Source organism: Phaethon aethereus (genome assembly GCF_964289735.1).
Source record: "Phaethon aethereus genome assembly, chromosome: 19".
Classification (NCBI taxonomy): Eukaryota; Metazoa; Chordata; class Aves; order Phaethontiformes; family Phaethontidae; genus Phaethon; species Phaethon aethereus.
The window spans coordinates 8,642,291-8,655,032 of record NC_138595.1 but is presented as its reverse complement, the minus strand read 5'-3'; the positions used below and the strand labels follow the sequence as shown (position 1 = coordinate 8,655,032).

The 12,742-nt window shown below is 56.0% G+C and overlaps 1 protein-coding gene across 1 annotated transcript in view; it reads left to right on the top strand.

Annotated features, from left to right (window-relative positions):
• Positions 1-12,742, top strand: part of ATP2A3 (ATPase sarcoplasmic/endoplasmic reticulum Ca2+ transporting 3) — a gene marked incomplete at both ends in the record, with an annotated part of 53,608 nt that overhangs the window by 28,390 nt on the left and 12,476 nt on the right. The window contains 5 exons of the mRNA XM_082008513.1: positions 241-326; positions 789-1,253; positions 7,034-7,122; positions 10,355-10,457; positions 10,671-10,802. Coding sequence (XP_081864639.1) covers positions 241-326; positions 789-1,253; positions 7,034-7,122; positions 10,355-10,457; positions 10,671-10,802 — 875 coding nt within the window. The remainder of the gene's footprint in view (positions 1-240; positions 327-788; positions 1,254-7,033; positions 7,123-10,354; positions 10,458-10,670; positions 10,803-12,742) is intronic.

Sequence of the window (12,742 nt, the reverse complement as noted above, 5' to 3'; positions counted from 1 at the left end):
ACCTCATGTGACCACGCAAACCTGCGCAGCTCGCCGCTGCTAGCGATCCACGCAGGTCGTTTTTCTGTAGCCCTCATATTCAGAGCGCCTTGGCCCAGCTCTGACATCCCCGTGATGGATGGTTTGGTGGTTTGGTGGCAAAGTGCTGCTTTGGGGGTTGTGACGCAGGCTCATGACAGCATTGAGCAGAAGCTGGAGAGGAAACGTGGGTGGTTCATCTTCCCCCTCTTGTCTTGGCAGGGGAGTCTGTGTCGGTGATCAAACATGCTGACCCCATCCCCGACCCCCGGGCTGTCAACCAGGACAAGAAGAACATGCTTTTCTCCGTAAGTCCTTTATGCCTGTCCCCACCTCTCCTATGGTTTTGCAAAGAGCCGCCAAGTGAAGAGGCTGATGGACGTGGGAGATCTCTGAGCAGTGAAAGGAAGTGGATGCACGAGAAAGACCCGAATTCATAAAAAGAGCCCCAAATCCATAAAAATGGGACCCGCTTCCATGGGATTTCTTTTGGGTTGTGACACATGATGCCCTTAAAAGCTATTGCAAGTTTGGGTCTCCTCCTTGCTCATGCCCCTCCCCAGCAGAAGTCAAGTCCTCAAGGAGCAAGAGAGCTCTCAGGAGGGGTCTCCCGCTGCTTTAGGGTGGGTTTGTATAAAAGCCGAGAATGTCTCATTTTCCCCTTAACCAAGATCTCATGTTCTCCTTCCACAACAAGTGACCCCTTTCCCTGCTGAGGCCAAGACGTTTCATGCTCACGTATCTACTCTGTCCCCTTTCTTCCCTCCCAGGGCACCAACATTGCAGCTGGGAAGGCTGTAGGGGTTGTCATTGCAACAGGGGTGTACACCGAGATTGGGAAGATCCGAAACCAGATGGTGGAGACTGAGCCCGAGAAGACCCCCTTGCAGCAGAAGCTGGATGAGTTCAGCCAGCAGCTCTCCAAAGTGATCTTCCTGGTGTGCATCGCCGTCTGGGTCATCAATGTCAGCCACTTCAGCGACCCTGTCCACGGTGGCTCCTGGTTTCGGGGAGCCATCTACTATTTCAAGATTTCGGTGGCACTGGCGGTGGCTGCTATTCCCGAGGGCCTCCCAGCCGTCATCACCACCTGCTTGGCGCTGGGCACACGCCGCATGGCCAAGAAGAACGCCATCGTCCGGAGCCTGCCCTCGGTGGAGACCCTGGGCTGCACCTCCGTCATCTGCTCCGACAAGACTGGCACCCTCACCACCAACCAGATGTCCGTCTGCCGGGTGAGTGCCGGGGGCATTTTGGGGTGCAGGGGGGACGCTCGGTAAGCCCCCTGAGCACGCTGCATCACTCCATCCCCATCCTGGGGTACCAGGCTTTGCTGTCCTCACCAGACTTGTGTCGTATTAGGGATCTGAAGGTGAGCGTGGAAGATGGTTTGCAGGAAGCCCTGGGCTTCCTCTCTGCCCAGCCAGGGTCAGTAAGGTTTATGGCTTCTCTTGGCATGGTTGTAATTAGGAAACTCGCTTTCATGAGCACACCAGTTTGGAGGTGCTGTGTTGCAGACTTATGTCAGGTCTCTCTCTCCAGAGAGCATTTCCTCCTGCTGGGATGTGGTGTTGAGGCAGAGCTCCTGGAGACACCGATGCAATCAGCCTCCTCTGCTCTCTTGCCCATTTTCCCCTTGTTTTTAACCAAACCAATGAGAAATCCTGGACCGTCCTCAAAAATACAAAGCCTGGACTGTGAGGCCAAAACTTGGAGGGTCAGTGCAATGTGTGGGTCCGGCTGTCCATGACGAGCTCGTGCAGAAATCCAGAGGTTAAGAGAAGACGCCCATGACCTGGTGAAACGGTGCTTCGGTGACCTGTCGAAACGGTGCTTCGGTGACCTGTCCTCGCCTGGCAGAAGGTCTGCTGTCAGCAGTTGCGTGCAGCTACGCTTGGACTGAAAAGAATTTCTGATGGAGGGAGTGGGGTGGTTTGGCGAAGAGATTGAAGGCTCCTGGTCTACCAGAGGGCTTTGCTTCCATGTTCCTGGCTGTATGGAGAGGTGACTTGTTAGGAAAGCCTGGACTGTCTGAGTACTTCTCAGTTTGCCCATTAATCCTCAAGTCTCAGGAAAGCTTTTTTTTTCATGGCCTTGACATGTTGGTTTTATAGGAGAACCTTGGAAAATGTGTTGCTGTGGGGAAAAATGGACCTGGCCACCATCCCGCCTCTCAGGTAGCGTGGTGGGAAGCCGTGACCGTGCTGCAGATTGGCCATGGACTTTGGCCACTGGCTTGCTCAGCACAAACTACAGATGACTGGAAACATCTGATATTTCTGCCCTGTAAATGATTTAAAACGAGACACTGCTGGAACGAGGCAGTGACCAAGCTGCCCACATCTTGCACGAGGAGGAGGTTCCCACCGTCCATTTTTTTGCCCCGGTGATGCAGGGAAGCGCGTAAAGGGCGACCCAGCGTCTGGGGTCATTTTAGCTCAGCAGACTGCAGAGGGAGAGGTAGGACATGACCATGCCTTCCCCGAACCACTTCCTACCGGAGGATCTACTCCTTGAACTGAGGCAGAAGTGCCACCGTCTCCCACAGCGTGGTGCGGTTGGGAGAGGCAGGATTAGCGATGCTGAGACAGGGAGAGGACAGAGTAGGGCAGCAGCGCTCATGAGGTTTTTAGCATCAATCAGCCTCAACTTGGCCCAAGTTAAAATTTGCAAGGCAATACATTTTGCGGGGGGGGAATCAATTCAAAATTCAATATATCCCTCCACCCTATCTCCCCACAACCCCCTTCCAATATCCATGTTATTCACTTGGCTGAATCCTGACTGCCAGGGTGCGATACCGAGAGCTGGGCTGGCCTCAGGACGCACCGACACGGCCGTTAATGTTTAACGGGCGGGGATTCCCGCGCTGACGCAGGCAGCACGGAGGCTGCCAGCAGCTCTGCCAAGCGGCGGGTGGGTAAATATTTGCGCTGGGCAGCCGTTGGGGTGTCCTGGATGCGCTCCCGTATCGAGCGGCCGGCTCAGCCGTGGGGGTGAAAAAGCCACGAAAGCCTATCGATAACCTGGAAAAATGTATTAATTGAGCACGATTTAATTAATTCACACATTTAATTTGGGTGAGTGCAGCTGCTCAGCCACAGGGTATGCTGCTGAGTGGTACTTGCCCTTTATGTCTCGCTGCCGACATCAAGTCTGTAGAGCTGTCAAGTGACTCTTGAAAGGCTTCGAGTCGGTTTGAAAACACTCTCAGTCGTTTTTTAAGGGCTGCGCCGCTGGCTCTGGGTCCTGCTCGGCACCCAGGACTCGTGGCTGAGCCGGCTCAGCAGGGCACGTATGGATGCCGCGCGGTCAGCACGGGCAATGCGGTGCCCCCAAATGCCTGTGGGCTGAAGCGCTTTGTGCCGGGGGCCTCGTCCATCTGGGGTGGCTGCGACTTCGGTGCTTTTGCTCTGGCCTCGAGTCCCACCAGAGGTTACAGCTCTGCAGTAACGCAATAAAGCCACAAACCCACCCAGTAAATCAGATTAAACCCGTGGCTCGTGTCACTCACCTCACAGTCAACTGAGGGTCTCCACCACCTCACCCAGCCCACCCTTCTCCCAACCGTTAAATAACTGTGTGGCTGGGAGTGACGGCATTGCGGCTCCGCTCTTGCACGATTAACTCAGTCCGCTCAAGGTTGCGGTACCCTTTTATGCACCGGGAGCACGAGGCAGGCGTTCGGAAGTCGGGACCCGAAGCGGAGAAATGAGCGTGGCTGTGCGGGCTCGGGGCTGCCGCTGCGTGGGGCGAAGCGGGACGGGGCTGGAGGTGCTGGTGCCCCGTGTCTGGCAGAGGGAGGTGGCTGGTGACGTTTGGCTGTCCCCGAGATGGCTGCTGTTCTGGGGAGCAAGAGCAGAACGGGGATTATTTTCAATAAACCTTGTAGCGGAGCCTGGATGTGCAAACTCCCATCCCCGGTGCAGCCACCCAGGAGCTGTGTGGGTGCTGTTTGCTTTTTAATCCCCAGGACACTGTGCCTTGATATGGCGGTTTTGTCTGTCTAAACCAGTTGCTAATTAATGAAGGACCTTGCTGGGGGCTTCCCAGGGGCTGTGGCCAAGCCGGCGGCCGTGCCGGCTGCCGGTGGGTGCCCGTCGGTCAGGGCCGCTTCCAGCGCAGGAGGAGAACGATGCTGATCCGTGGGCTGACTGATGGGTGAATGCCTGACGATTACAGCCTTTTACTGTTCCAGACAGCAGTCCTGCCTCGCCTGCCTTCCAGTGAGTAGCTCTTTTAAAGATCCTACAAGAAAATCCAGAAATGCGGAGACGTGTCCTTCGCGTCCCTCGGCCCGCAAGCCTGCAGCCAGACGCCCCGTGCCGCTCGGGGTCGGTGCAGCCGCGAGTGCCCTTCGCTTTCGAAAAAACACAAGCGGCAGCATCCGGCTGCGTGCTGCAGCGCCGGGGCCAGGCGAGGGCTGCGGGGCAGGAGGAGCGATGGCTGAAGCCCTTTCGGAGCGGGGCGCGCTCTTCGTAAGCACGTAGTAACATTTTCCTTCCTCTCTGTCGCGTTAAAACCCCGAGTTGCCGGCGTGGTTTTAAAAGGGTTAAGGGCAGGGGGTGAGCAGGGGGAAGCCCTGGGGGGTCTGGCTGGATGCTGGAGCTGGTGTTCACCGTGGCCGTGCAGGGGCTCGGGCAGCCCCCCTGCGAGCATCTCTCTTTGGCAGCCTCCCCAAACCGCGCAGCCGAGCGGCGGCATGCAGCTTTGCCACCTCCTTATCTTGCTCTTGTTATTATTTGTATTCTTTTCGGGATGGAAACCTTACTTATCGTCTTTATGGTTTAAGACACAGCTATTTTCTCCAGACTGTTTCCACTGCCTGCAAAGCTCTCCCCTTTTCAGCCTGGAAATCTGCTGAAACATCACGCCTGCAAACACCTTTGCAATGCCCCGGCCGCCCCCTCTCTCTGCCGGTCACGCAAGCCTGGAGCAGGCAGGAAATTTGATATAACCTCTGGTTGCTGTGGGTTACATGGCACCTTTTTAAATAGGCATGGAAAAAATAAAGGGCCTGGAATGATTTTTTTTTTTTTTTTCCCTTTTCCTTTTTTAATAAGAAAGTTGCTATTGTGAAAGTAGTAATTGTTTTGTAGCCGTGAGCCTTTGAAAACAAACAAGCCCGTATCAGGCAAAACCACCGGTGGTTGGGGTGGATGTTTTCAGATTTTTTTTAATAAATAAGAGTCCGGTCTGCCTTTCTGAGCGCAGGAGTCCATTTTCTGAAGGGACCGGGAGATTTTGGCTCTCAGGAAGCCGGTAGCATTGGGCATTTCAAAAACAGATGAAGGATGCTCAGCCTTCAAAGGTCCCTTTCGGTCTTGTCTCAAACTGGGCACCACGCTTCGCCTCCGTTCCTGGAGTCCGTCACCTCGGGGAGGTTCAGTCGCCGCAGGAGATAGGATGCGTTTTGGCTCTCGTTACCGAGGTCCTCCATGCATTAGTGTTTGCATCTCCTGCCAGACGAGCTCAGTGCCTCCACAGAGCGCTTGGGACGTCCCTCCTGCAACCCTTTGGCTTGTGATTTTCTTTGAATCCCTTCATGGATGCGGAGGGGCCTCCAGGATGGGCTCTGGGAAGGGAGCTGAGGGCAGCAGCCCGGCAAGCGGCGTGTCTGCAAATGGGACGTTGCTCTGGGCTCAGAAGCAGTTGCATAGGAGACATACGCTTTGAACCTCCTGCTTTGGTTTGCCTAAACCTGTAAAATACAGAGGTGAGAAAACACGCCGAGGTGTCCCGGTGCTAAACCTGCCGTAAACGTGCTTCCCTGACCTTGACCTTTTTAAGCTTGGCTTGGCCCTAAGCCTGCACCTGGGGATACCGGGCTGCAAGGGGACATCTTGTACCCACCGGCCAACGCGACTGCACTGTCGGAGTGTCCTTGTATTACTAACAATAATTAATGATAGTAGTAAATTAACCTCTGTTAGTTGCTGGAGGAAGCATGGAGGGGAGAGGAGTAGATGGTACCCGGAGCTGTAGCATCTCTGGTGCCGAGTGATGCCTCCCGATTTCTCCATCAGCCATCGCTCCCTCTCCTGGGGAACATCTCCAATAAACAGAAGAAAATAAACAGGGGCGGAGGGGGAAAGGTTTGAGACAGGGTGGAGGGGGAGAGTTGCCTCTGCACCCACTTTCTGGAGCTGCCGAGCAGGTCCGTGGAGCTGAGGAGAGCATCACTTCCCTGCAGGCATCCCTGCGGCTGGGGGATCATGGCCGGCGAAACGTATTCATCCAACCAATTTTATTTATTTATTATGTTGCTTTTTGGCTTCAGTACATGTCATAAATAACAATTAAGCAGCAACGAATGTCGCCGAACTGTCGCCCCCGCTGGGGTCGGGTGCTGCTCTTGCTGCTGCTGGAGGCTGCCCCAAAGGGTGGGCTGTGCTAGGGGGGAGTGGGAGAGCTTGGGGAGAAGGGGGATTTTTATTACATTTTAGGTTTTTTTGGTTTTGCTGCTCTCACTATAGCAGCAAGAAAGAAACTGGAAGGAGTTTGAAAGGCAAAAATCACTGAAAATAGAGCCTGTGGGACTTTTATGGCTTCCTGAGGCTTTATTACTGAGCTGCGGGTGCCCGGAGCGAGCTGCGATCCCAGTGACGCGCAAGGCGAGCTGGTGGCCGAGAGCTGGCTGGGGAAGGGTGGCGGGGCCGGCTGGCCAGATCCTGCCCCACAGAGGGCGGCCGGGGCAAGAGCAGAAACCCAGACCTGGCTCCGTCTCTGCTCCCAAGAAAAACATGGGCACCTTCTTAGGAACTGGCTCAGCATCCCTCCTCTCCGATGGAAGAAAGAACTGGAGGAGGCGAACATGAAGGAGGAGGAGAGCTGGGAGGATTTGGGGACGGCCAGGAGCGGTGGGCGCCCGGGGAGGGGACTGAGCCCGGTGCTGGCAGGGCTATCGCTGGGACAGTACTGGCTGGAGGGTTTCCAGGCTGGGCATGCGGGTTGTACCGAAAAATGCTAATGATACGTACTGCTAATGCTCCGTCTCCATCTTTCCCCCGTGCAGATGTTCGTGATGGAGAGGGTGGAGGGCACCCAGTGCAGCCTGCATGAGTTCAGCGTCACCGGCTCCACCTACGCCCCCGAGGGACAGATGTGAGTGTGGGTCCCCTCCGCTCCGGGGGTGGTACGGGGCGGCCCCAGGCCGGCAGCGCAGCTGAGCGGAGGCGAGAGCGTTGAGCTTGTGGCCGTGGCCGGGGAACCCCTGGCTCACCCCGCTGCATGGGGAGAAAAGGGGGTTTTCCGTGTTGATTTGCAGCCACGCTGGATGCTGCCTGTGGAGATCCCCTCTGCGTGCCGGCTTTTGGCTGCGTTGGGCTTGCAAGCGTTGGGTGGCCACCCTTCACTTTTGGTGGGAGCCGGGGCAATTGTTTCACCACCCCTCGTTGCCAGCTCCTGCGGGGTGCGCGCGCCCCGGCTCTGCCTGCCGCCGTCCCGCTGCTCAGTGCCCGGCAAAGGGGCTCCTGCACGCTCCGCTCTCCCTTTGTTAGCAACCCTGATAAAACGAGCCCGCTTTTGAAATGGAGAGGACAGCAAGTGTGGGAATAACGAAGAACGAGGCTTTCTGCAGTATATGCTCTTCCTCCAAATTTTGGAAGCTTGGCGCATTTTTGTTATCGGACGGTGACCGTCACCCCCGCACCGAGCAGGACGCGGGTCCGGCAGCTCATCCCACTGCCGTGCTGCCGGTGACGAGCAGAGGGACTTGTAAATGGTCGCAAAGCGTTCCCCGAGCCCCGCATCCTCGGCAGGGCTGGCCGAGATGGCCGCTGTGCCTGGGTCGCGATCCCGCTGACGTCAGGACGCATTTCGGGGGAGGTGGGGGCTTCGCTGAGCTGCAGCCGGGGGCGGGGAGTGGAAGCCAGGGGCTTTTCCCTGCGCCTTATTACATGCGTGGGATTTTCTGCCATGGCATTTGTTTATTCCCCCTCCGTGGAAAGGAGGAGATGCTCCCCAGCGTGGGGAAGGTCTGGGAAGGAGGGAGGTGAGAAGCTCAGCCGGCAGTTGGAGCGCTCGCTGCTCCCCTTTGCTTTGCTGTGGGATCCCGGGCACGTTCTCTACTGCGGTCCCTTCTGCTCGTCTGTGGAGTGACTATAATTCATCCCAGCCTCAGGCTTAATTTCATAAATATTTACAGAGCCAATTTGCTCCTTGGCTAGGAATCTCCATTAAAAAGTGAGCCAGGTCATAAGCTGGTATCCATCAGTCCGTTTCAGTGAAATGAGGAGGACTGAGGGGCTGATCTCGTGCCTGCTGACGCTGGAGCTCAGCGTCCCTCTGCGCCAGGGACTGCCTGCAGGGAGGCTCCGCAGGCAATTCACGCAGCCGCCGAGCTTTGCTTCAGCCCCACGCTTGCCTTTGCGCATCAAGGGGGATGCGAGGGCTCGCAGAGAGAAGCCCCCCGCTCCCCCAGTGCTGGTGGGACTGAAGCGCTTGCTTTGCTTTAACCTGGCTTCGGCGTGGGGGACATCGCCCGCTTGACCTTGGGTTTGCTTGCGTCCCTGCACAGCACCCATCCAGCAGGGCCTTCGCTGATGCCTCTCCCGGCGCGCAGGTTTCGCCCGGCTCCGTGCAGAGACGGCTGTCGGTGGGGACGTATCCCCCCGTCCCTTCCCAACAACATCTAGGGGATCACAGGCTGCAAAAGCCATCCCCGGTATTTCCACCTTCCCAAAGCCCAACGCAGCCTGCCTGCAGGCTGCCGCCTCCACCCGCTGCCTTCCCCCGGCCCGTGAGCCGGGGCCGGGCAGCGTCCTCTGGGCAGCAGGCAGCGGCTCTCCCCTGCCCGCTGCGGCCCAGCACGGCGGCTTCTTCCTCAGCAAACAGATTTTTCAGATTTTCTTGGCCGCTCCCTGTTTTCCGCCCCTGAGCTGTAACAAGGGCTCCAAAATGTTCTTTCCATTGGGAACCAGCAGTGGAATAAACTGATCCTAATAAATGCCTGACAAATTATTTTTCCAGCAAGCAGATGACCGGCTGGGTTTATACAGCTCTAACCTGCAGTTACCTCTCCTGGAGTTGGGATATTTTTTTCATTTCCCCTGAAAACCACTGCTGCTGTTTCTGCCACCGGGCAAGAAGCAGCGTCTGGCTTGAGTGGGGTGTTCAGGGCTGCCCCTTTCCAGCCACGTTTGTGCTCCTTTACATAGCAAAGAGCTGTTATTTAGGAAGCAAAGGCCACAGTTTGCTGCTTGCTTAGAAACAGCCACAGCAATGTAGTTATTAAATTTGTCTGCCGCTCTTAAATGCGCCCTTGGGTGCCCTCCCGCTCCCCGGAGTGCCAAGCAGCATCACGGGGAGGGGAAGGGACTTGCTGCCAGTCCTGCAGCTCCTCGGGATCCCCGGAGCTGGGGACCCCTGAGGAGCGGCCATTGGCTGGAGTTTCTTTGCCCCTTTTCTCAGCCGTTATCTTCATAATCAGCCTTTTGGCAGCCCCTGCTTTCAGATCCGGGTTCTTCTGAGCTCCTCTGCAGCCCTCTTTATTCTGGACCACTTCCAGAATTTATTTGCCTCTTGTGATATTTTATTTGCAACTAGTCTTGCCCCGTTTGGTAAAGCACAAAATGCAAACCCAAGTGTTTATTGCCAAGCCCTGGGCTTTATAACTGGGCTCTTTCTCCCTCTTTTCAGAAAATTTTACAAGGGCTGTTGTCTTGGTTTAGCTCTGGCCGGCAACTACGTACCGTGCAGCCACTCGCTCGCTGCCCGCCCCCAGGGTGGGATGGGGGAGAGAATGGGAGGAAAAACCTCGTGGGTTGAGATAAAAACAGTTTAACAGGACAGCAAAGGAAGATGAAATAATAATAATAATAATAATAATAATAATAATAATAATAATAATAATAATAAAAATAATAATAAATAATAGGAATACACAAAGCCAAGCGATGCACAGCGCAACAATTGCTCACCACCTGCTGATCGCTAGCCCATTCCCGAGCAGCGATTCCCATCTCCCGGCCAACTCCAGTTTCTATACCGAGCGTGACGTTACACGGCAGGGAATATCCCTCTGGCCAGGCCGGGGCAGCGTCCCGGCCGTGCCCACTCCCAGCTCCTTGTGCCCCTCCCCGCTGGCAGAGCACGGGGAGCTGAAAAATCCTCGCCTTTTCAGTCAAGGCGTAAATTATCCCATAAGCACCGACTCAAAACATCAGCGTGTTAGCAACGTTACTCAAATCCAAAACACAGCACTATAGCAGCTACTGGGAAGAAAATGAACTCTATCCCAGCCGAAACCAGGACAGATACGTAGGAGAAGCGAAGCGTCGCGTGGCTGTGTGAGCTGGTGAAGTGTAAGGCTCTGGGGGGTGTGTTCTCCCCGCAGCCTGAAGGACGAGCGGCCGGTGCCGTGCGGGCAGTACGACGGGCTGGTGGAGCTGGCCACCATCTGCGCCCTCTGCAACGACTCCTCGCTGGACTACAACGAGGTGCGGGGGGCACCGGGGCGGTGGGGGGCACCGGCGACGCTCTTCCCTTCGCTGCGGGCCCCTTTGCAGCGGAGGTTTGGCCCTTGGGATCCCCTGCCCTGGCGTCAGCTCGTCCCAGGGCGATGCTCTGGGAGTGGTGCAGCACCCTCGGTCGGAGCAGCAGGTAGAGGACGTGCTCTAAAGCTTAAGCTCCTTTTTTTATCTGCCTTCTAGTCCAAAAAAGTCTACGAGAAAGTGGGGGAAGCCACCGAAACAGCCCTGACGTGCCTGGTGGAGAAGATGAACGTCTTCAACACCGACACCAGCAAACTCTCCAAGGTGGAGCGAGCCAACGCCTGCAATTCAGTGAGTGGGGGGGCCCCTGTGAGCGCTGGTGCCAGGGGACAGGAAGGGGAGGAGGGCTTTGGGACGACTGTTATTTGAGCAGTAACCTCTTGCAATGATCTAAGGGACTGATATGCCACAAGGATGCGATTCCCTGGCTCGCCGCGGGCTGAGCTGTTTTCGGAGCAGATCATGCAGCGGCCCTGGGGCGGCTGATTCCGGGGCCATGGGGACTAACCTGGGTCCATGTGGAGCTTCGGAGTGGGCGATCCGCGTGGCTCAAACTCAGCCCAGTCCCTGCTCAGCTGGGAGAGACCCTCTCAGTGATGGCCAGAAGCTCCGGCTGCAGATAAGGAGGTTTGGAGTTTTGTAACTCCGCAGCGAACCTTTAGGTGCCCGGTTTGTGCGGACCAACCGTCCTCCATTGCGTGGACCAAACCCCATTCCACAGGGCCGTGCCTGCCTGAATGGAGCTTGCTCTTGGGAAAGTCTGTTTTGAATGTGAAAATACCCCGTGCTGGCTAATCCTCTCCCTCTCTGGCTCTCCAGTGGCTCTCTCTCCTCCTGCTGAAAATACACTTTATTTCATGTCTGGATCTATTCAGCTTTGGTATCGTGCCATTAGATCTTTTAATGTTTTTACTTGCTCGAAGGAAGGGCCCTTTTTTCCAGTATTTTTTCCCCAGAAAGGTCCGAGCAGGTTTTAATAAGTCTCCTGACTCCTCACTGATAAGGGAGATGGAAGTTCCCAGCCATCCATCAGTCCAGTAGCTGCTTCGTTACATGCGCCCATCACTGCCCTTCCACTCGGATGCCAGGCTGGGTTCGGTCGCCTGTGCTGCTCTCATTATCCTTTTGTTTGGGCAGGGACAAAAAAACCCTTCTGTGGAGTTTCCTGACAGCATTTCTTCACTACTTGACATTTTTCTGCTAGTGGCTCTGTGCTTTGAAGCCTCCAGCGGGATTTGGGGGTTTCCGCAGCGGCTGGCTGCTCCCGGGTGTCCTTGCCGCTGCACTGAGCAATGCCCAGCAGGGATGGCACTGCTTTTGCAGGCACAAAACTTCCCGCCTACACGTGGTCACTGCACTCGTACCCTCTGCTGGGTTTGGCCTTTGCGAGTCGCTCGGTGTTTGCCTGCTCGGTATATCCACAGACAGCGAGCAGGTCCGCTGGCAGCCCACATTTTGGAGGGGCAAATCCTCTTTACAGCTTCGCTGCAGTACAGCATCCTTTTAACTTTGAACTTGCAAGGTTTTACCCCAAAAGGAGTTTTCTTTTCCTTTGCTCCCTTCACTGATTTATTTAGATTTAAGTTGCAGTAGAAGTCCTGTGCAAAAAGCTGCTCGTGTCCCCATCGCAAGCAACACCCTCCTGGCAACAAAAAATAACCGTATAAGCAGCGGAGCCCCACAGAGGCTCCGGTGAGCGAGGCTGGCATCGACATCCCTGCTGCCTTGTCCGGGAAATACTTTGAATTAGCCCCAGATGCCCTGCTTATGAAGTGGGTTTTTTGGGACAAGACGTGTCCTCCTGGGAGTTGGGCTCCACCGCCATGACGCTGATGTGGATGTGGGAGAGGGGGATCGGTCTGAGGAGGGCTGGCTGTTACCTCGTTGGGCGCCTTAAATCATTAATTAGTAGCGGTAGTAGAGGCGGGGTTGTGGTGGGGTGGCTGGGGCGCAGGCACCCGTCTGCGGGTTGAGCGTGCCGTGCGTCCGCGCGCTGGGGCAGCCCCTGCTCTGTCCTCGCCCTGCAAACCCGCAGGTACCATCTGCGCGATCATTGCTGCCTAGCCGGCAGTCCTCGGCGTGATTAACGTGTCCTGAAATGAGCCTAATTAGAGCCTCAGCTACCGGAGCTGGTTAATTTGATGGGAGCCAGTCCAGCCTCAGGTGATGTTGGTGCTCCCACTCTCACTGGCCTCTGTGGGTGCAGAGTCAGGGCAAACTCCTCGACTGTA